Source organism: Morchella sextelata, assembly GCF_020137385.1.
Source record: "Morchella sextelata strain SCLS chromosome Unknown scls_20, whole genome shotgun sequence".
In the NCBI taxonomy this organism is placed as follows: Eukaryota; Fungi; Ascomycota; class Pezizomycetes; order Pezizales; family Morchellaceae; genus Morchella; species Morchella sextelata.
In genome coordinates, this window is record NW_025408635.1 from 783,313 (window position 1) to 805,826 (window position 22,514).

At 44.2% G+C, this 22,514-nt stretch overlaps 6 protein-coding genes across 6 annotated transcripts; 5 read left to right on the top strand and 1 right to left on the bottom strand.

Moving 5' to 3' along the window:
- Positions 1-279: 279 nt before the first annotated feature.
- H6S33_006406 (uncharacterized protein) lies at positions 280-3,227 on the top strand (the record flags this gene model as incomplete). The annotated part of the gene is made up of 11 exons (XM_044837752.1): positions 280-321; positions 420-600; positions 656-821; positions 876-1,109; positions 1,167-1,306; positions 1,379-1,536; positions 1,612-1,649; positions 1,711-1,789; positions 1,851-2,753; positions 2,819-2,898; positions 2,960-3,227. 11 exons carry the CDS (start codon positions 280-282, stop codon positions 3,225-3,227), a joined length of 2,289 nt encoding a protein of 762 aa, XP_044689933.1.
- A 2,388-nt stretch (positions 3,228-5,615) lies between these two features.
- Positions 5,616-6,674, top strand: H6S33_006407 (uncharacterized protein; the record flags this gene model as incomplete). Its single annotated transcript, XM_044837753.1, has 3 exons — positions 5,616-6,138; positions 6,198-6,559; positions 6,618-6,674. 3 exons carry the CDS (start codon positions 5,616-5,618, stop codon positions 6,672-6,674), a joined length of 942 nt encoding a protein of 313 aa, XP_044689934.1.
- A 1,059-nt stretch (positions 6,675-7,733) lies between these two features.
- H6S33_006408 (uncharacterized protein) lies at positions 7,734-9,569 on the bottom strand (the record flags this gene model as incomplete). The annotated part of the gene is made up of 7 exons (XM_044837754.1): positions 7,734-7,871; positions 7,947-8,281; positions 8,355-8,375; positions 8,445-8,651; positions 8,713-8,728; positions 9,045-9,219; positions 9,277-9,569. 7 exons carry the CDS (start codon positions 9,567-9,569, stop codon positions 7,734-7,736), a joined length of 1,185 nt encoding a protein of 394 aa, XP_044689935.1.
- A 1,894-nt stretch (positions 9,570-11,463) lies between these two features.
- On the top strand, positions 11,464-15,379 carry H6S33_006409 (uncharacterized protein; the record flags this gene model as incomplete). Its single annotated transcript, XM_044837755.1, has 5 exons — positions 11,464-13,848; positions 13,917-14,280; positions 14,336-14,760; positions 14,820-15,248; positions 15,299-15,379. 5 exons carry the CDS (start codon positions 11,464-11,466, stop codon positions 15,377-15,379), a joined length of 3,684 nt encoding a protein of 1,227 aa, XP_044689936.1.
- A 1,756-nt stretch (positions 15,380-17,135) lies between these two features.
- Positions 17,136-17,526, top strand: H6S33_006410 (uncharacterized protein; the record flags this gene model as incomplete). Its single annotated transcript, XM_044837757.1, has 3 exons — positions 17,136-17,174; positions 17,250-17,309; positions 17,377-17,526. The coding sequence occupies 3 exons, from the start codon at positions 17,136-17,138 to the stop codon at positions 17,524-17,526; spliced, it is 249 nt and encodes an 82-aa protein (XP_044689937.1).
- A 3,810-nt stretch (positions 17,527-21,336) lies between these two features.
- H6S33_006411 (uncharacterized protein) lies at positions 21,337-22,256 on the top strand (the record flags this gene model as incomplete). Its single annotated transcript, XM_044837758.1, has 3 exons — positions 21,337-21,460; positions 21,523-21,838; positions 21,917-22,256. 3 exons carry the CDS (start codon positions 21,337-21,339, stop codon positions 22,254-22,256), a joined length of 780 nt encoding a protein of 259 aa, XP_044689938.1.
- Positions 22,257-22,514: the final 258 nt, after the last annotated feature.

The following is a 22,514-nucleotide window of genomic DNA, read 5'->3' on the forward strand; positions in this document are numbered from 1 at the left end:
GTGGATGAGGGTGAGGTACCTGGCTAAGCGGTGAGCACTGAACCCTAAGTGTCAATAGACAGGTTGAGCGGGGACGCCTGCACCGGGACAGAAGAACCATAAGACATTTGAGCCTCAAACGGCGGTTTCAGGCTTAGTCATCTAGAGCTAAAGCAAGCTGCCCCGCCAAGTGATGACGATTCAGGCTGCCCCTCTGTCGTGAACACCTAGGGGCTTCGTTATCTCCATCATTCTTCCAAACTTTGTGATTCTTCGACATTGTCATACAATATTTTAGGAATGTACAAGCTTACTGCGCAACTCCGAGGCCACGAAGATGATGTAAGTAGCTTTCATATCTTACCCTGGAGCTCCCTGTGGTTGCTTCTTGGCTTTCCCGAATGTCAGAATATCAAGGTTAATTATAATTCTACTTGTAGGTTCGTGGTGTTGTCTTTCCATCCCCAAATCTTGTTGCCTCGGTCTCTCGGGATGCAACAGTTCGACTATGGAAACGTAAAGACGCACAATCTGTAACTTTCGATGACCATATCAACTCTACCGGACAGGCTTTCGTCAATAGCATAACATTCATCTCTCCTAGTCAAAAACATCCCAATGGTCTGTAAATCTCTTGTTTGTCAAAAGGCAAAGTACTGAATATTTATCCGTGCAGGCCTGATTGTTAGTGGTGGTCAGGACACAATCATTGAAGCCCGAGAACCACTGGCTGGAGCACAGGATTCGGATGCGCCACCCGCATACATGTTGTTAGGGCATAGCCACAATGTTTGTGCATTGGATAACTACGGGGATATCATTGTCTCAGGATCTTGGGACGGGTATATTCCCCTCTTCTATCCGATCTCTGCTTGGTGTTTTAACAAATCGTGTAGTACCGCTCGGGTTTGGCGAAACGGCGAAACACAACACGTTTTGCAAGGCCACGGGCAAACTGTATGGGCTGTTCTCGCGCTTTCAGAAACGGAGATAATTACTGGATCGGCGGATAAGACGATAAGACTCTGGAGGGACGGTAAACAAGTAAAAATATTGGGCGAACATACAGAAGTCGTCCGAGGGCTGTGCAGACTTCTAAATGGTGGTTTTGCTAGTTGCTCTAATGACGGGTAAGTTCTTCTGCCAAAATGACGGAATGCTTTTGTGAATATACTAACATTAATCAGCACGATTCGTCTTTGGAGTGCAGAAGGGCATCCACTGCAAGAGCTTCATGGACACACCTCCTTCATCTACTCAATCGCTGCCCTACCAACTGGAGAGATTGTCTCTTCTGGAGAGGATAGAACAGTTAAAATCTGGAAAGGTAACTTCCATTTATCTGGTTTCTCATAAATACTCCTGTTGGTAGCTCTTTCTAAATCTCTGGACATGATAGACGGTAACTGTATTCAAACTATAACACATCCTGCTATTAGTGTTTGGTCTGTTGCTGTGTGTCCCGAGACTGGAGACATCGTTACCGGGGCGAGTGATAGGGTTGTGCGGGTCTTCTCGCGAGATCAGGCTAGATGGGCTGATGAAGAGGGCTTAAAGGTGCTCCAAAACTCGATTCTACAATTTGGTTGGCATGAAATATCACTGGAGACTTATTTGCTAACTTTAGTTTAGGAATTTGACAGTGCCGTTGCAGCTTCAAGTATTCCTGCGTTAGTGTCTACTTATCCATGAATCTTTATCTAGAGTTAACCTTTCTAATTCATTTTGTAGCACGCAAGTCGGTGATGTGAACAAAAAAGATTTACCAGGCCCAGAAGCTCTTCAGCAGCAAGGGAAAAAAGATGGACAGGTATGTTTATTTTAAGATTAACTTGTGACGCATAGGCATTACAGTACTTAACACTTTGTAGGTAATCATGATACATAATGAGGGGAGCGTAGAAGCCTATACTTGGTCTAGTCAGACCAGATCTTGGACCAATGTTGGGACCGTCGTCGATGCTATAGGTTCGGGCCGCAAACAGCTATATAAGGGCAAGGAATACGATTTTGTCTTCGACGTTGATTTCCAAGAGGGCGCACCACCACTAAAGCTTCCATACAACGCATCTGAAAACCCATTTGATGCAGCCCGAAAATTCCTGGAAGATAACGAGCTTCCAATGACTTACCTGGATACTGTAGGTAATTTCATTGTGACGAATGCAAAGGGAGTCGAGCTCGGTGGAGGTCAAGATAGAGGTGGTCCGGACCCCTGGGGCACAGAGAATCGGTATCGACCAGGAGAAACGTCTTCTCCAGCCCCGCGCCTACAACCAACCAAGCAAAAGTTTATACCACAAACAGTATATCTTTCTATCGTTGCCGCAAATCTGGCAACTATCCAAAAGAAAGTCAACGAAATCAACCAAGACCTCATTGCAAAGGGCGAGAAGGAGGTTGCCCTGAACCCTGACGAGGTCTCTGTTCTTGCAAAGCTTATAGAATTTCTTCAAACTGCTGCTTTACTTAACAAGCCGATAGAAAAGCCATTTGCTGCCACCGAAGCAAGTTTAGACTTGCTCATTAAAATTATCAAGAGCTGGGCGCCACAGAATCAGCTTCCGGGGCTGGATTTGTTGAGGCTATTTGCAGCAGCAAGCTCCCAGGTAGCAACATATCAATCCAGTGACCAAAAGATAGGAGAAATACTCGAGACTTCAGGTGGTTTCGGCAACGGCTTGGTCAACAATGCTATGTTAGCGACGAGAACATATGTAAACCTTTTTCAGACAGTAGATGGTAGAGAATATATGAACACGCGGTTTGAGCGGGTACGTACTTTACGTATTCTTACCCATCCTGAACAGATTTTTTCTAACCCAAATTCATGTCAAAGACTGTTGAGTTAGTTGAAAATTCATCTGCCGGCACTACAAACCGAAACTTCAAGCAAGCCAAATCAACACTTTTCCTCAAGTAAGACCTGCCCACTTCCCATGGTTTTATTGCATAATAATCCTAATAACGACTGGTATAGCTATGCGGTTTTATTTCACTCTACGAACTCAGTTGACCGATCTATTGAGCTTCTCAAGCCTTTAACCACCATTATTGGCACTGAAACGGATTCCGAGGCTACATTTAGAGCGCTCGTGGCACTGGGAACCTTGTTGACACTTAAAGGCGACGTCAAAGCAGCCGCAGTCGGGATATATGAAACACGCCGACTTGTTTCAAAGGTTGAAAGCAGGCTTCCAGAGCAGAGAATCAAAGATGTAGTAGCAGAGATTAAGGCCTTACTTTAGATGGAAGTAAATTGACTGGTAGTGATAGAGAGAAGCAGTAATAGCAGTTGCCTGTATAGACATGGATACCCGGAGTGTTCTCCGTTACATGAACACGTTTCAATATTAAAAGAGATTGAAATCACCATGCAAATCCTCCTCCAATAATAGTGGACTATCATGTGTGGCTTCCTACAATAAGTTTCGCGTGAACTGGGGAGATGTTTAATGATGTCAGTGTTACTGCTGGCATGCTTATTTCCTTTGAAAACCTATTTTATTTTTCTTATGCCGTTGTCGTGGTAGCTTCCGGATTTCTTTTTTGTCTTTTTCTTTTAATTTTCGGGGATGTTCACGAGTTTACATGATTGTGAGGGCACGGCGTTATTGGATCAAGGGACACGGTGCATATGCTGCGGCACTATTAAGTAGGTACATGTCAGCGAAGTCTTACCTTTTCCCTAGCAGCTCTACTAGCAGATCTAGCTGAAACAAATTGTTGCACCCACCATAAGAACTAAGTATCTACATAAATTTCGTAGGTGCTTGTGTCATCAAATATCACTCGGCTAATTCGTTGCTTGGAATCAAGCTGTCACCGAACGACAATTGGTCTCTTATCACTTGAGAGAGCTCGTCGGAGAATAAATAAATAAAGGGCGTCTATAGGGTAAAGTAGCATTATTTTTATGTTAATAATGTCTGACACGTGTGCAGTGCCCAAACGCTCTCCTGTAGCGCGCCCTCAAGCCAGATGAGGAAAGTTCAATTGGTCCAAGCGAGATGCCATTTTGACCGAATATATCATGATGTTGAAGGGGTGAAACGAAGCTTCTAGTAGAACTCATGCCAATCGTCAATTTTCATTCCAGTGTTCGTGCTTCTTACACTTTTGGCATTTTTATCGGGTGTAACGGTCAGAGATTATTTGCAAATTACGGGTACAAATGTGGCTATAGTACGTCATCTGGAAGATTGTGTTTTCTTTTCTCTCGCTAACTCATATCTTTGTATGGAGTAACGAAAGGCTTGTGCCCTTTCCCCGCAATGCATCCCTCTTAAAACCAACGTTGTCTGTTGTCACCAGGAATAAATTTACCGAAATTTACTTTGTCAAGGACATCTACAACACCACCTGACGTCAAGTATTGTGATGGCTTAACCTAGTTGTGTTCAAAAGATGCTAGTTAGAAAGTCCGAGATTCCCCCGGGTTTCATTCGGATGCTGAAAGGGGGGGGGGGGAATACACTCTACATATAAGCTGGGCATCGTGAGCAATGTGGCTTGTACCATTTATCCTAGTAAGAGGACAATATTAATGCCACGTTTTTGTGCAGAATGACTCCAGACCCTAATTCCATTTCCCTCTTCACTGCAGCTTCTCCGCACTGTTTGAAAACTTTGTTCTTCGTTAGAATGCATATACCTATTTGCAAGGGATGAGGTACATGAGTAGATGAAGCAAATAAATAATTACACAAAATACAGTAAACATCAAGTCATCCGCTGATCCCGGTTAGAAAACTTAAAGACACCTGACCAAACGAGTGATCCGGACTGAACACCGACCTCAATTGTATGCAAGATACTAGGGTCTGCAACCAACTATTCGTCCAGAAGAACCGATATCCGCTGATTGTGCAATTATTCTTGGCAGTAATCCCGGCTTCCCTAAATATTCGGGTGAGATGGGGTGCCAATGGTTATCTGTAGACATCTTAATATCAATACATGTCAACTTTAGCTACGTACATATATCATCTATCAGCACTATCGACCGCGGATCCCCCTCCACTATCGTATTTTACCCCACGCTTTTTTCCAAGGAATTCGCACGATGGCAGTCCTAATGTGGCAATGCCTTACAACGCCCACCCGAGGTTAACCTACTTTTCGGTAGTGAAATAAAGCGAATTCTGAGAACGTTAACAAAATATTTGGTTATAAAAGAGAGCTCGCCCCTCTACATACATGAGCACCTACATAGAGCTTAAATGAACCATTACTCTCGAAGGTATGAAGATGAATCTGTTGTTTTCCATTTTCAAATTAATATTTATAACAACCTTTCCCCAACATCCTTAAACCCTTAAGCCAAAACATACACGTTACCCCTTTCTCTATCATCACTTCTCCGTGCCTTGTGTTTGATGACCTCATATGGATGACATAACTAATTTTTTTTTTTTTTTAAGTTCAGATAATCGTATACGTATCCCGTCTGTATCATTGATATTCAATTCAACCATCGCATAAACGTATTTCGGATAAAAAACTCGCTACAAGAGCCTGGTCTCGGTTATTGCGCTTCTGAATAGCCCTTCCGTACGTTGATCTATCAACCATTTGAGATAAAGGCTTCACCTATTAACAAGGCTGGGATTATCAGTTCCATAATCCCCTTTAAAATGGCACCCGGGGTTTTTCAACAGCTCGCTGTCTACAATGGTCGTGATGGCCATCAGCTTGAGGATACATCCGACGCTATCGACAATGTAAATGTCCTCAAAGCCGCCCTGAAGAAGCAAAACATCAACTTCGACGATGCTTCTGAGTTCGATGCCGAGAAAGATAAGACCCAATTTAGACAGTACCTCGATGCTAGTGACAGTGTCAAGAATTTCTACCGTGAGCAACATGAGAAACAAACAGTGGCCTACAATCTCAGGGCCCGGATAAACTTTAAGACAAAGAAGAGGGCTAGAATGAGTATTTGGGAAGCAATGGAGAAACTGAACACTCTAATTGACGAGAGCGATCCCGACACCAACCTTACTCAGATAGAGCATTTACTTCAAACTGCCGAGGCTATCCGCAGGGATGGAAAACCTCGTTGGATGCAAGTCACTGGCCTGATTCACGATTTGGGGAAGCTCCTATTCTTCTTTGATGCTGAGGGCCAGTGGGATGTGGTCGGCGATACTTTCCCTGGTGAGAACCTTTCCATTCAACATGATAGAGTTGTAACTTATGAAGTTCTTTCGCGACAGTGGGGTGCGCCTTTGATAAGCGAATCATTCTTCCAGAGACATTTATGAAAAATCCCGATTACAATCATCCTGTATACAGCACCGAGTTTGGAATCTACCACGAGGGCTGTGGTTTGGACAATGTTATGCTTTCATGGGGGCATGATGAATATCTTTACCACGTTGTCAAACATCAGTCCAGAATCCCCGATGAAGGCCTTGCCATGATTAGGTTCCACTCATTCTACCCTTGGCATAAGGAAGGAGCCTATCACAAATTCATGAACGATCATGATAGGAAGATGCTGAAAGCCGTCCAAGCTTTCAACCCTTACGATCTATACTCAAAGAGTGATGAAACACCAACTGTGGAAGAGCTCAAGGTATAATAGATGCCTCTTCATACCACACAAAAAGTTTGATGCTAACAGCTTATAATAGCCATACTATATGGAGCTCATTGACGAATTCTTCCCTGAGAGAGTCATTGACTGGTGATTATTACAATAAATTCTCTCAAAGGAAAATAAAGAGTCAAACAAACTGCACGGCAATTCTTTCATTTACGATTTCTTTTTCTAGGTTTTGATAGTTAATACACGGAGGCTCTCCCCTTTAGTCATGGTTTCTTTGGTCGCTTCATCTACTCTCCTTTGTATGCAGGTCATGTGGATCATCAACCACATGAGGATTTGGTATTCCTAACTCATCAGAGGCTTCTAAAGTACTAAGATAGAGATATCTGGCATCGCGGCTCTTCAGCCTAAATTTCTATTGATTCAGCGAGAAGACCAAAATTGAAAAAATTCAGATTTCTATCACTCATGATCCGAGTGATAGCTTATGATTGTGATCGAGATCTAAACTTCACTTGGATCTTTAGATGTGGCACTTGTATGCGAGAATGACCGGGTCCGAGATGTGATTGCTGTTTAAATATGTTTCAATGAGAGTAGGTAGACATCTGTATTCCCATCATATGTGATTTATTATCTACGTTGAGGTCCAAGCTATCAACCAGCACAGAAGAGTACTTCCGCCGAGCCCCTGCATATCGCATGTAGCCGGTCCTCCAACAACAGCGACACATCGAGGTATCCGTGTTTCAGAAGTCACGACAAGAACCTATGACTGTTACCTATCCTTTTCTCAAAATCTCTACCTAATAGGTGTCGAGTTGTCAGAGTTGAAAGAGCGCCTATCAAGTTCTTCTGTGGACAAAGTACATGATATACCTATATATACCAGCGCAACGGCCTGGATTCTACCAGACCAGAGTAAAACACACTATATGTCTGAAACCCAGCGTTGTATTCCATCAAATTAACATATCACATTGGTTGAACACAGCGATCCGAACCTCCTACAGGTACATGTACCTACTAACCTCATGGCAGAAAATTGAAAAAAATAAAAACGAACAAATTCAAAGCCAAGCCATAGAATGATATACATAGGTAAAATTACCCAAACCAACGCTAGCTATTTACATACATATTGATATCTCTTGTAGAGTCCCGGTAAAAATAGATGAATATAAACGCCTGCGCCGTTCTACTAGAAATCCCGGAATTGTATATCGTACTTTTCCATCATTTCTTTAGGGTATTCGTCGTCTGTTGTGGGTGCTGGGGGCTCGTAATGGTCAAAATACCTTGTGTCGCCTGCGAATCTAAGGTGTGGTATTATGGGACCCTGGTTGGATTTAACATTAGTCCACGAGAAAAAAGAAAGGAACTGCATAAAAATATATCATATCGGGAGGCATACCGGGTTGACCTGGCTTTCTAGCTCTTGCCAATCAATCCCATCAAAAAACCTGTGCGCCATCACTTGATGGCCGCCACCACGCATGTTTCCTAACCGTGCTGATAGATCTTTGGTGCAAAGTTTTCTTACAATATCCTTGGTTTCCTCTGGGACTAACGAAGGAAACGATATCCGTCCCGCAACAATCTTCTCGTATATCGCGAAGGGAGAGTTATCGTAAAATGGAGGAAATCCACAACTCATCTCATATATCAGTACTCCCAAGGCCCACCAGTCAACAGCTTTACCGTGGCCTTTACTCTGGATAACTTCAGGGCTTAGGTATTCCGGTGTTCCTGAAAAGAAGGAAACGGAACTATATTAGCAGCACTTCTGAAAAAAATGGGATACTTTGAATGTTTATTATACCGCAAAGTGTGTAGGTCTCACCTATGGAGTGGTGGGCCTGTCAGCAAAGCATAGCAAATTTAATTTGTGGGGAAATAAGACAAAACTCACGATCACCGACAACCTTGGCAAAGCCAAAATCTACCAATTTTACATGGCCTCTTGCATCAAGTAAGATGTTCTCGGGCTTCAGATCTCGGTAAACGATACCATGGCTATGTAAAAATACAAGGATCATCGCAATTTCTGCTGCATAGAATTGTGTCGTGGCAAAATCAAAACGGCGCGCTCGTCGTAGATATCCGAAGATTTCACCGCCTGTTGAGAATGGCGGATATTAGGCATTTGACTTGTGTGTTTGGGAAGAAAGTGGGTGCACCTGGCGAGTATTCAAGCTTTATCGATGGTGTTAGCATGCGCAGGTAGTTTATCACTGCAGTAAATCTACGAAGGACATACAAGTATATATAACGAATTTCGGTCTTGCCACGAGCACAAGTAATGTGTGATAAATGGATGTGGCCGGCAGACTTCCAAAATTGCTCTTTCGTTGCGTACCTAAGTCATTTTTTCAGCACTCAAGTATTCCTCATATCTTACGCGGCGGGAAACAGCATGATCGGGTTTGACTATAAGTTGTGAGTAAATGAAGATAATCACATACATGTTCGCATTGTTTCAGCCGAACAACTAAAATCCCATAGTACAAACATCAGCCTCTAGATATAAAAATTGCAGCCTTTCCCTGGCATATCCTGAGAATTTAGAGAATTTAGCTCCCTTACTGTCGGATTTTTTCAACTGTTTTAGGGCAAAGAGAGGTGCCTCGCCAGAGTTCGGCACGCTCCGAGGCTTTACAAGCCACACCCTGGCGAAAGTCCCGGTGCTGTCCCGCAGTCAGAAAAAGGCAATCATTATAACACATGGCCGACTCGTTGATTACCCCAAGGTCGTCATGAAATCGAAATCATCGACAGAAGGTTTCCTCCACTCCGAATCATCTTTCATCTCTTCTTTGAAGTCCGTCTGCGTTGTAGTAGTAGTAGAAGTAGTGGACTCTAGTTGTGAGACAGGCGGCTGAGCGGATGATACCGGGGAGTGCAACGAGTCGCTTTGAAAGTCAATATCCATTCCCGAATCAAACTTGAGGCCTGGCTTCGATCTTTCTTCCTCTGTGATGCTATCTGGAGGAGGTGTAGGAAGGTTCGAAGGTCCACGGTGCATGTTGGGCTCCATGTTTCAGTGGAGAACGGTGAGTATGTAAGTGAACGAGAGTGAGTATGTGAACGGTGGTTAAGCAGCTGTGAAATATGTTGTTGTAAGCTCTTCAAGGAGCATTAACCAGAAAACCGGTTTGCAGAAGTCAAGTTATCCAAGCGTGGCTCGATCTTCCACAAGATAGTGGCCACACGGCGTCGCAGATGCGGGTCTTTATTGTCTGAGCTCTAGGCGCTGCGTTGTGGACTGAATGATCGCCTACCTTCCCCAAACTTCGCGTCACAAGGAGGAGTCAGGGGAGCGGAGAGCCGGTGGAGGGGCAGAGGGGGGACTGGGGTTCAATACTGTAATACAGACAGCCATATTACGGCCCACGGTTCGGCGCCGCAGATCGAGATAAACAGCGGACCTGGCCAGATGACAGTGCGGGCATACGGGGTATGAAAATAATAAAGGGCAAAAAAAAAAAAAAAAAAAAAAAAAAACGCTCGTGTGAGCAGTACACCACGAGAGAGAGAAAAAAAGTCACTTTCTTTTAGAATCTGCAGTGTTTATACAAGCAACTTTCTCGCCATTATTCAACACGGTGGCGGAGAGAAGCCCGACAGTGGCTTTTAGAGAATACCGTACCGACATAGATTCCATAGTTACGAGCCGATGAAGTGACGATAGGATGTAGGTACATGGTGACTAGGTCTCTGTGGCGGTAACGCCGAATAGCCTACCAAGAATCAATATTTCAAGTTGCTTAGTGCGGATATGATTCTGGCGTTGGGGATTTCAAAGAGGGAAGCCCTTTTTCTTTCTCTTTTTTCCTTTTTTTCCTGCTCTTCACAGTTGCACAATAGATTAGACCAAATACCCTGCAGATGTTTCCAAAAGACTGGGGGTGCGGGTACGAAGAACGGCTGGAGGTACATAGGTACATCTAGGTAATGTGTGTATGTAGTAAAGATGGGAGGGGCATCTTCTCTCTCTCTTTAGGATTTCATTCGGTAGTGCAAAAGCTGCTGAAGGTCATTTGGGAGAGGGGAGGAGTTGTGGAACAATAACAGTAAGGACCTATACATAGTCCGGTCGAGGCGCCGAAAATTCCGTAGCTGGACCAGGCACGGATGTGAGAATTACAGGCAGTTAAATATCGTCGGTCCGGACCTCGTAAGGTCCAAAGCCAACGAAAAGCTACCAAAAATAAGGACCAAAATCATGAGAGTATATACGTAGAATTGATTGAGTACTGTAAATAACAAGTACACAAATGGACGAAATTGAAAAATAAACAGCAAAACGTCATGGCTTCATTTCCACTTCCCCTGATAAGTACCTAAATTGTACTCCGCAGCCGGTGTGCTTTCTGCTCCACTCTTACTGGACAAGTGATCCCCAAGGCAGCAGCTCAAGTCCACATACAATGTGGGTACTAAAGACCCTGACAAGCTCAGATCGGGGGAGAAACATGCATTCAATATAGGCCGGGTAACCTAGAATCTCTGGACAACGGTCCCCACCACCACGACACCCAACGCTCTATCCGGCTGTCCATCCCCTAACTTGACCTCCAGTGTCTGTCTACCTCACTCACTCAACGCCTAAACTCCTACCTTTACCACCACCGCCGCCACAACCTACACCCCACGCCCCCCCTCCCCCCTCCTCAGAAAAGCTGCATGTCGTTACAGCATCTGAAATTGTACTCCCGTTTGTACTCACCATCTCATAATTCTTCTGTCTGGAAAAACCTAAAATATACTTGCTATTTTGCTCTGGGCTGGCTGGCTGGCTAGTTGAATATTAGTCATTTTTTTTTGCCTATCTGTCCACTTCCGCAGATAAGGTAGCCTTGGTGTACATATGTTCAAATCGCTAACCAATTATTATGGTCTTCTTGAACAGATAAGCTTTCCCGGTAATCATGGCCGATCCTCAGCAGAACTCACGATACCGTGCTCATCACAATCCTCCTGCTCCGGGATCTCAACGTGACAATGATTTCGCAAACATCTTCGGCACTGCTCCATCCGGACGTTCACACACAATGACCTCTCAATCAAACCCAATGCCCCTAAATGGGCGCTCCCAGACAATGACATCTGCCTCACAAATGTCTGCTCCTGGCTATGGTGGTGGTAGCGGGCCAAACGGATCACCGCGTCAACAAAGACAAGGACACCCGCCGAACGGCTATCCACCTCAGAATCCATCTGGCTATCCACAGCACGCCCAAAACCCCAACTCCAGGATGCAATCACAACCCCAAAATTTACCGCAACCTATGTATCCCGAGCGACGACCTTATCCCCAGCCAATGCGTGTTCAACCCCCTGGTGCCCCTCCCCCAAACCCCAATATGACCAAGCCAGCACCACACCGGTATTATCCACCGCCACCTGCGCTGAATAACGACCCTTACCGTTCCAGATCTATGGCAGCTTCGTACTCACCTAATATGGGACCCCCAGGGCCTTCATTCGCCGGCTACCAGGGAACAAGACCTCCAGGTCCACAAATGTCGAGAACCACAGCTCAGGGCAGGGTTGTTCCCGAAAGGCATGACGAAAGGACAATGTCATTGACCACATATTCTCATGAGCGGGATCATGCGCAAACGATGAGTGGGAGAGTGATACCACACAGGCGTAAAGACTCCCAGGAAAGTCAATATAGCCAGTATAGTCAGAGTGGGCAACCATCGGGTCAGCAGCGACTCAACTCCATGCCTGCAAGAGAAAACAATTTCGCCGCTAAACAAAGAACGCCAAGCTCTGCAAGTAATTCTTCAAGCATTACTGCATTCTCTGCTTCCGCTGCCCCCTCCACAACTTCAACATTCACACAGGCGACTGAACGGCCTTCAATGCACAAATCTGGAACATCCTCCTCCGGAGGAGGGGGGGGGATGGAAATCCCACCCCAGAAGCGAGCACCACTCGTATATCCAGCTCTATTATCTCGAGTTGCATTTGTATTAAGGGAGCGGATATTGATTGGGGATCGGGAGAAGAATCAGCTGACCTACAAATCAGCATTTACGGGCGCGGAAGCTGTGGATGTAATCGCATATATAATCAAAACCAGCGATCGGAGTCTTGCGTTGCTTTTGGGTAGGGCTCTTGATGCTCAAAAATTCTTTCACGATGTTACATACGACCATCGGTTAAGAGATTCACATTCGGAGGTTTATCAATTCAGGGATGGTAATGCTGGTATTGTCGATGAAGAAAACGAAGTCAACGGGGTATTTACTCTCTTAACGGACTGCTATTCGCCTACTTGTACACCACAGCAGCTATGTTATTCCATAGCTTGTCCTCGTCGCTTGGAACAGCAAGCGAGATTGAATATGAAGCCACAGCCTGGTCTAAGGAGGGAAGAGTCAAGGTCTAGCTTACATGGAGATGATGAGAAGGAACAAAAGTTGTGGATTCACACAGTACCGAAGGAGATCGCAGAGGGTGTTTCGGAGAAGGAACAGAAGAGGCAAGAGGTCATTTGCGAATTAATATACACAGAGAGAGATTTTGTGAAGGATTTGGAGTACCTTCGGGATTTCTGGATGAAGCCGTTACTTTCGAAAAATCCCAACAGTCCTTCGCCGATTCCTGAGCACCGCCGTGAAATATTTATCCGTACAGTTTTTGGCGATGTAATGGAAGTTCACGCCGTCAATTCTCGTCTGGCAGAAGCTCTCACTCGAAGACAACAAATCTCACCAGTTGTTCACAACGTCGGTGACATTTTCCTAGAATTTGTGCCGCAATTTGAGCCTTTCATTAGGTATGGCTCGAACCAGTTATACGGGAAACATGAGTTTGAAAAGGAGAAGGCTGCAAACCCAGCTTTTGCACGTTTCGTGGAAGAGACTGAACGTAAGAAAGAATCACGGAAATTGGAGCTAAATGGCTACCTTACGAAACCAACAACTCGTCTTGCTCGATATCCATTACTACTGGAGGCTATACTTAAACCTACGTCTGAAGATAATCCTGATAAGAAGGATCTAAAGAGGGCAACCGAGCTGATTCGAGAATTCCTTACTCGAGTGAATATTGAATCAGGGAAAGCGGAAAATCACTTTAATCTCATGCAGCTCAATGAACAACTTGTATTCAGACCGGGGGAGACAGTTGATCTGAAACTGACAGAGGAGGGAAGGCAGCTCCTGTTTAAGGGAAGCTTGAAGAAGAGCGCATCTACAGATGGTGGGGGAGATATTCAAGCATTTCTATTTGATCATGCCTTACTGCTGGTTAGAATAAAGGTGGTGAACAAAAGGGAACAATACAAGGTGCATCGAAAGGTATGCACACCAATTTCATCTTTACCTTTCTTTTATTTGTGAGAGATTATATCTGATGTTCACCATAGCCAATACCGCTTGAATTACTTGTTATTACTCAAATGGAAGAGGTTCTTCCCGGAAGGGCAGGGGGGATTGCGAAACGGCCTTCTTCGAGTCTCATCCCCGGATCGTCCAAGACAGATACAAAAAAGATACCGAATGACTTTAATAACAAAGAAAAGGGATACCCAATCACTTTCCAACATTTGGGAAAACGGGGTTATATCGTTCCCCTGTTTGCTGGTTCAGTGGTTAGTCGAAGGAAGTGGATTGAACACATTGAAGCTCAACAAACCGTGTTGAGGGAGAGAAGTAACATATTTACACGAACAATTCTTTGCGACCAGTTCTTCAACGCAGGCAATCGTGTTAGCTGCCTTGTCCCCATTGGTAGGTTTAATAGTTTATTATGAACAAAATTTAATCAAGCGCTGACTATTATCAGATGGTGGCCGAAAGCTGGTATACGGAACGGAAAACGGCATTTACATATCTGACCGGAAGTACAAAGATGGATCTATGCCAAAGAAAGTCATTGAAGTCAGTAAAGTCGAGCAGATCGACGTATTGGAGGAGTTTTCGATTATTCTCATTCTCTCAGAAAAGACCCTTATGTCTGTTCCTGTTGAAGGCCTTGATCCCAACGATACAACTCTTGCCAATAAACGGCCGAAGAAAGTCATTGGACACACTAATTTCTTCAAAGCTGGTGTGTGCTTGGGACGAGTGCTTGTTTGTTGTGTGAGGAGTTCATCTCTATCATCTACTGTGAAGGTGCTAGAACCGCACGACACTCTGGCCCGCGGTAAAAGAACGCCTGCTTTCCGTAAACTCTTACAAGGAGGACAGGACACACTAAAGCCGTTCAAGGTGGGAATATCTCTTATATCAATCGTCGCATAAAATAAAAGATGCTGACTAGCTTCAAGGAATTTTATATCCCATCAGAATCAACTTCAATACACTTCTTGAAGTCTAAGTTGTGCGTTGGATGTTCGAAGGGATTTGAAGTTGTCAGCTTGGAAACTTTGGAAACTCAGTCTCTTCTTGATCCTGCGGATACATCCCTAGAGCTGTTCCAGAGAGAAAACGTCAAGCCGATAGCCATCTACAGACTGAACGGCGAGTTCTTACTTAACTACTCAGACTTTTCGTTCTTTGTCAACAGGAACGGGTGGAGAGCACGACCTGACTGGCAAATTGCTTGGGAAGGTCAACCAACTTCTTTTGCGCTTTCATACCCCTTTATCCTTGCTTTCGAACCTAGTTTTATCGAGATTCGAAATGTGGAAACTGGTGGTTTGGTGCATATTGTCACAGGAAAGAATATTCGAATGCTTCATGAATCAACGAGAGAGGTAAGCCCTATATAATTTCGCTATTGGTTACATACGCTCACGTATATCAGATCTTGTATGCGTACGAAGATGAAGGGAATGGTGACGACGTTATTGCTTCTCTGGATTTCTGGTCCAGGAACAAATCGTAACCGGTTTAGTGTCTTGGATTTTTACTTTGGTTAGGGGGGCTTGCATCTTAATGTGGGGTTGGTTTGATAATCGGTTGTGTTTCTGTATCCTTCCGTCGTCATCAGAGCGACCTTTCTTTTATTATGATTGGATCTCTCAGTTCTTCGGAATAACATGAGACCCAAATAATTGTCGTCTATTTTTTCTTCTTTGATGGTGGTAAGATAGGAAAGGAGGTGGCAACAAGCGCTGAGGTTAGAGGGAGCGTGGGTGGTAAGTTTCGATGTTCACGTTGGCGACTCGTGGAAATTTTTAATGATCGTCTACGGCGTTTTTTTTTTTTTTTTAGGACTTTGAGGAAGTTATTGATTCATATATTGTCTTGTCATAAACTTTTTTGTTTTACATTTTTTTCTATTCCCATTTATAACATAACCTACCATTCGTGTTCGTTTGTGGGGGCATCATTAGCGAAATATTTCACACTACCTACCAATGGACTACATTCAAAGTTCGATACCGCTTAGGTGCAGGTAGTGTGGTGCAGTGTAGTGGTGGAGGTGGAGGTTAACCCGGGAACGTAGTGTTTCAAGTTCCAGGGAACAACCTTGTCACGATTTGGTTCCCGTTATTCCAGAAACTCTGGACAGTAGGGGTCCGGAAAAAGAAACCTGGGCAACGTCTAAAGTGTGTCTTCCATCTCAGCGTGCACTCGCCTTTTACCCCAGAAGATCGGGGAAATCCGAGTGCATTCTGTCGAGAAACGCTCCCAGACTCCTTGGTTTTCGGAGAGAGAAGACGCAATTTCCGGATTCCCCTACCAGACCTTGTACTCTTGTGGTGTACTCTATGTAGTATGCATTACTTTATGCGGAAACAGGTTATCCCCAACGTATTCCTGTTGTTGTTTGGGTTGCAATTGGGGGTATCCTATGCAAATGAGGTTTGGTGGTGGTTGTTATTTGAGCGTTTTATCCCCTCCCTCCCTCCCTCCCTCCCAGCTACGCCTCTCCTCCTCCCCTTCTTTGCTCCTTCATGGCCTTACCCCCCACAAATTTCCAGAAATAAAACATATTGTCTATGTGTCGTCGGTACAGTGTTTCCTATTGTAAGCCTGTGATTGATCGAGTTTGAGTGATCATCCCCTATCCTCGGAGCTTGTCCAACGTGCTGTGTTACCCAGCCCGGTCCTGCCTGTCCTGCAACTCGAGGATGCTCTGGAAGATCCTGAAACCATGACTTGCAGCAACAGGAGACATCATGGTAGTGGTTCGAAATTGTGATTAGATGGAGGGGCGCTTGGACTGACACGGGTGTTTTTATTTGTTTTTTTGCTGCTTTCTTTTTCTTTTTTTTTTTTCTCTCTTGGAGGGTTTGGCAGCGTTCCACGAGTAGGAAGAGTCGTTATATATAAGCCTGCCATGCCAGCTCCTGATCGATTGGACTGGATTTGATTTGCAGATTGTCTTCTTCTCTTTTTTTTTCTTTCTCTCACTCTCTGCTCTAGTCTCCATCCCTTTAATTGTGATCTGATCTTCGATTCACTGCTGCTAGTCTGCTCTGTTTCGTCTGCGAATTTTTTTATTTACTGATCTGATCAGGCCAGCCATACATACATAACTACAGCGCTCCTCCACTCTAGATCTTGTCTACTCCGCTCTGCTGCACAACCTACCGTTCCTTTTACAATCATTCTCTGCAAGAGAATTCTATTCCCTCTATATCATCCTCTTCTGCCTTCAAAGCCAGCCCGTTACAAGAAGATAGTCATCAATCATGAGTGCAAACGGGGCTTATTACTGTTCAAACTACTACGTTCGTGTCCAGACCAGCCCAAGCCTCTTACTATTCGCTACAAATACTGCGGTTCACTAATACTAGCCACCATAGGGTTACCACCAATGCAAAAATCAAGTCCGTAACTGGGGCGAGAAATGCAATCAATGCACTGTATGTTCTTTCATCCCCCATACACCAATACGATTCTCCTGAATTCCATCTGATATTGTTTTTATAGGCACAAGGGCGAACCACTACCGATACTACACCAAATCCCTTCAACGGCTCGACGTCATCTGCAGCTGGAAAGAATGAATTCCTACTCGCACCGAGTGAGAAGCTGAATCCGACGAGACGTGGTAGTGTTCCAAGAGTTGGGACAGATTAGAGACTACTGTTTAAAAATCATGGGAATGCCAGGTTGGCTGTTTTGTTTTATTAGGGACGAGGAAAGTGGGAAGGAGTACTGTAAAAAAAAGTCACTGTCTGTTTTTGGGTTGGGAGGCATCATCTGGTAGCGGTAGCGTGAGGTTTAGTTAGTTGGTCGGCTGGTTTGTTTGTTTGCTTGTTGGTATCAATCATTAATACTTTGATTTATTTGTCTGCCTGACTCTTTTTTTTATTATTATTATTTTGGCTCGCCATCTCTTTAATTAATCAGATTTTACCTACATACTAATTATTCTATCAATTATCATCCATGGCGTGTCTAGGGTTGCGTGCTCGTTCTCCACAAAAAAAAAACTCTGAAAATTTAATATTGTTGGTGAACCCGAGGGTCTGGAACCCGGTCATGCAATGCACCCCGGATGTTCCAAAACAGGCTAACCGTTATAACTCAAGGACTAAATCTTTTCCTTACCACGAGGGTAACTAGGCAGGATTGCGGGGTTAATATAACTTGTAGCTGCACTTTTACCCAAGACATCCTTGAAATTACGCTGAGGCCTAAACTAGGTACATAGCTCCCGTCATTCTACATGTATGATGTATCTAGAGTGTTAAAGTGTTGAATGTCTAATACGTACAGGCATTCAATCCTTTACTCTTCCAAGCGAGGCTCTCTGGAAAGATCTCTGAGGGAAAAGGTGTGCAATTCACGGGGTATGATCGACCGTCATGGTGCCCCTCGGATGTGGGGCTATTATGACTCAATACATGTATGTAGGAGTACGTACATCGTCCCCAGCGGACACCAGTCTTGAAGAGGCATCGGTAAATACGAATGCCTACTGTATTCAATTGCAATAAGGTAGGCGGTTAATTTGGGCCGTAGGCAAATATTAAAGTTTGAAGGGTAGGCGGGGCAATTGTACGTGGTACTGTAGTAAGTACATGTACTCACAGTTAAATGATCATTTCAGCCATCGTGGTGAAACTAAAGACAGGATACAAAAAATACATTCTGTCCGGCCGCAAAGACATCCGAAACCCTTTGAAACGCTCCAGCTACATAGAGTAGAACGTCATTATACCCCCACCCTGGCCGTTCATAATTCTTATTTTTGTCTCAGAGAAATAGGCATGTACTCAGGTCTAGACTCTTATGAGCGCCCGGCCACCAGATCTGGCCCGCCACACAAACGGAAATATATGCATGCATACAACGCATGGCATGGCATGGCGGTGATAAACAAACATGAAACGAGTGTGAGAAACATTGGTCTAGAATGTTTGTTTGTTGGTACCAAAAGGTATCTTTCAGTGTGGTAATAAGTAAGGACCAGCTCAGACACTCCTCGAGAGCTCCTGACTGGCATAGTAATGGTGGTAGATCTGCGTTGAAAAGAAAAGGGGACTGATATCCAGTTAGAAAGTTCAATCTTGAACATGAACACTATCAATATGCGGTCTTGTTGGTAGCGAAATATGTACTTCGGGGATATAAGCCTATCCTCTCCGAGACATTATTTACAGCGGCTCTCTCGGGATATACATATCCCTACAACTGAAGTACATCAGCTCATCTGTTGTAAGAGCTCTCGAGAATATTACTGGCGCTGTTGTAGGGCTAGGCTGCGTGATGGGAAACGAGAAGCTGAGAGCGAGAACATTTATTAGTCTAGAACTTCAGGAAAATCGCTGTTGGTACCAAAGCTTACGCAGTAATTAAGGTAATAGGTAAGTACGAAACTCGAGCATCGGGGTAGGGCTGTGAGATGGATCAAATGAGCAAGGGCCAATATTTTCTTTTTATGTTCCACCTCTCTTCGATAACAGGCATTTTGGCTTATAGTTAGATTTGAATGATAATCAGAATCAGAATTAATGTTGATTATCAGTGGAATGGGTGATATGATAGAATATGAGCAGCACAAACATACCAAAACTTGTCGTTCCAAGCCCTTCACAGCTCGGTATAGATATTCAGTTTCCGTTATACATACTTGACCGACACCGTTCTCGTGATTGGTAGGTGTACCGGTCCGGTCTCAAGAAGAAGAAGGTGGGCCAATACTTTAAACCAGTTAATCAATTAACAGGGAGGAGTTAAATCTTAGTTCTTGGTTTACATGTGGAGTAGCTATAAATCACCGTCGCGAAGCAAAACCACACCAAAAAACGCCGAAATCGGCACCTTTCCAATAGTTCCAGAGCCCGCCATTTTAAGATATAACTTGTACCAATTAGTTTGATATAGCTTAATTATTAGAAGAATCGCTTGACAGTCTTGAATTTCAAAAATATTCATTGTAGAATTGTTGGTAGATGATTTTGTTCGGTTATTTTTAGGAAATGCACCAAGACTGCGTCAAAGCTACATAACTTCCCACACATTTGTTGAACAAACTTACACTTTGAAATATATTTTATTCTATAGTGTGTCTCCCTATCCTGAAGGCTCTGTGGTAATTGATAAAGAATTGAAGGTTAGGGAGGTTGCCCATTTTGGCGTGTGTTTTGGCGCGAGGACGGTAATTTATATCCAAGAACTATACCTACATGTAGGTACAGTACGTTTTCTGCCTATGGGAGTAACTCAAGTACTCTAATCGTCGCCGGTATTAACGTCGCTTTCTACTTCATGATCTTATTTTGGCCAGCTCTAATATCGTGTATCGCAGCCTCTCGAGTTCTCACGCTGTCCGACCACGCACTCACCTATGCCACCTATGGGGTCAAGTCGACTTATCTATCATTGTGACTTCTTTGATCTCACCGGCTTTTTCTGTGATACTGTATAACTGTTCTGTAACGCTGTACTAGTCAGGGCGTTGCTACATACATGTATGTAGGTACAGTCGACAGGGACTCTAGCCTTCAGGGTTGAGTTTATTGCTATGACGTTAACCAAGCCACAGGATTAGAGTACAATTGTACCTACATACAGAGGGCGTGCTGTGAGCTATTCCGCCCGCCAGAAGGAAACCTCCTTGACTTTCATCTTCATATATGGTGACAATAAATTAACGACTAGGGAGAAGATATATGGTACTCTTCCCTCGATGTTCCTGGCCTTCATGGAGGCCTAGAGGTCTAGAGTACCAGGAAATAAATTAAATGACATGGATTTGTTACAAATTCTATCAAGCATTCTAGAAGTGTTAGTAAGCGTCATGTCCAGTGATTCGGCGACCTCGGGTAGGGTCAAAAAATTTGGAATCCTGTGTTCCCATACTCCGCACAGAAATCCACATCATCAAATCTCGTGAAAGCTCGGCCCGAGACTTGATCAGCTTACAATTAACAGCATGATATTGTTGTTTAGTCACCTCCTCGTTGTACGACAATAGTGCGAGGTGGTGGCATGTAACAGGATAAGCGAGAAGGGGGAGCTGTCAATTCGCGGATCGGTACGGCATTAGTGGATTCCAAATGTTCGAGCCAAAACACGTGTTGAAGGCTCCGGATTACGTACATACGTAGCTATCCTTGTGCGTATCGTGTTGAACCGATATGCGTGCATGGCCTCTTCCCCATGCACTACATGTGTTCTGGGCTGTTTGTAATTGTGTGAGCAATGGAATTTTGATATCGAGGGCATTCTTGATTCACTAGGAATGAGAAATACCGGTAAGGGACAAGAATACAAATGGCGTGGGATTGTATAAAGCAAGCCCAAAATCCCCACCACCCACTCTTGAATACAACAACGTCATTGACACTCAACGGAAATCACCGCTTCGCAACAGTATCATAACTTATAAGAACAACCACACACCCCGCTCATTCATTCAATCCCAGCAAAAAAACAATCATGTCAAAAGAACAAAACATGTCCGCAACGATGGTCGTCCGAAGTGTATCTCCCCAGATCACCACCCTCTCTGTCCCATTCCTCCGATTTAACCGTTTCAAATTTGGTGGAAGGGCCACAATTGGTATTTGAGCCTTTAGCAACCTCCCTAATATTTATTTGTACTAACGTGCGCCAATTAATCAGTCCGTCTACAAACCGGAACCCTTGCTGTCTTCTCCCCCGTCAGCTTAACCCAGGAAGCCCGCGATACCGTCACCTCTCTCGGCGGCAATGTATCCTATATCATCGCGCCTGATATTGAGCACCATATGCAACTGGGTCCCTGGAAAGCCGCGTACCAGAACGCGCAGGTCATTGGGCCAGAGGGGCTCCGTGAGAAGAGAGCAAAGCAAGGCAATGAGGATGTAGTAATTGATCACATTTTCACAAAAGAGAACAAGAGGAGCATCAAACTACCAGAGGACTTTGCGAGGGAATTTGAAGTTGAGTACTTTGACGGGTACGGTTAATCCCTTGTTTGGCTAGTCTACTAGCCTAGATTGTTTTTCTTTCTTTTTAGCTGATTTGAAAACATTAGACACGCAAATAAGGAGCTTGCTTTCTTACATAAACCCACACGGACATTCATAAACGCCGACCTTGTCTTCAACCTACCGGCCTATGAGCAGTACTCCAAGACTGGAGAAAACCCAGGATCTGGGGTATATGGGAAGTTGATGACTATGATCTTGGGAATACATGGGAAGGGTCAACAGCGCTTCATATGGTGGGCTGCGGCAAGGGATAAGAGCTCTTTCAGTCAAAGTGCAAAGGTAGTTGCCGGGTGGGATTTTGACAAGATCATCCCTTGTCACGGAGATGTCATCGAGACCGAGGGAAGCGCCATTTTCAAGAGATTGTTTGCATGGCACTTATAGATATAGATAGATAGGATGATTATCTGAGTTTATGGCGGTTTTTCTTCCTTTATTTTTTTTCTGTGGGGGAGGGATGGCTATTAAGGCCTGAGGTTGATGAGCTTTCGACATAATACTACGCACTTGTATTTTGTTTTATTTTTTTATCTGCAGGGATTCCCTAGTACCTGATAGTGGCTAATAAATTGGACATGAGCCATAAACGTTTACTCAACAGCTTTTATTCGTATGCATGCTTGTGTCTTCCCCAATTGCACC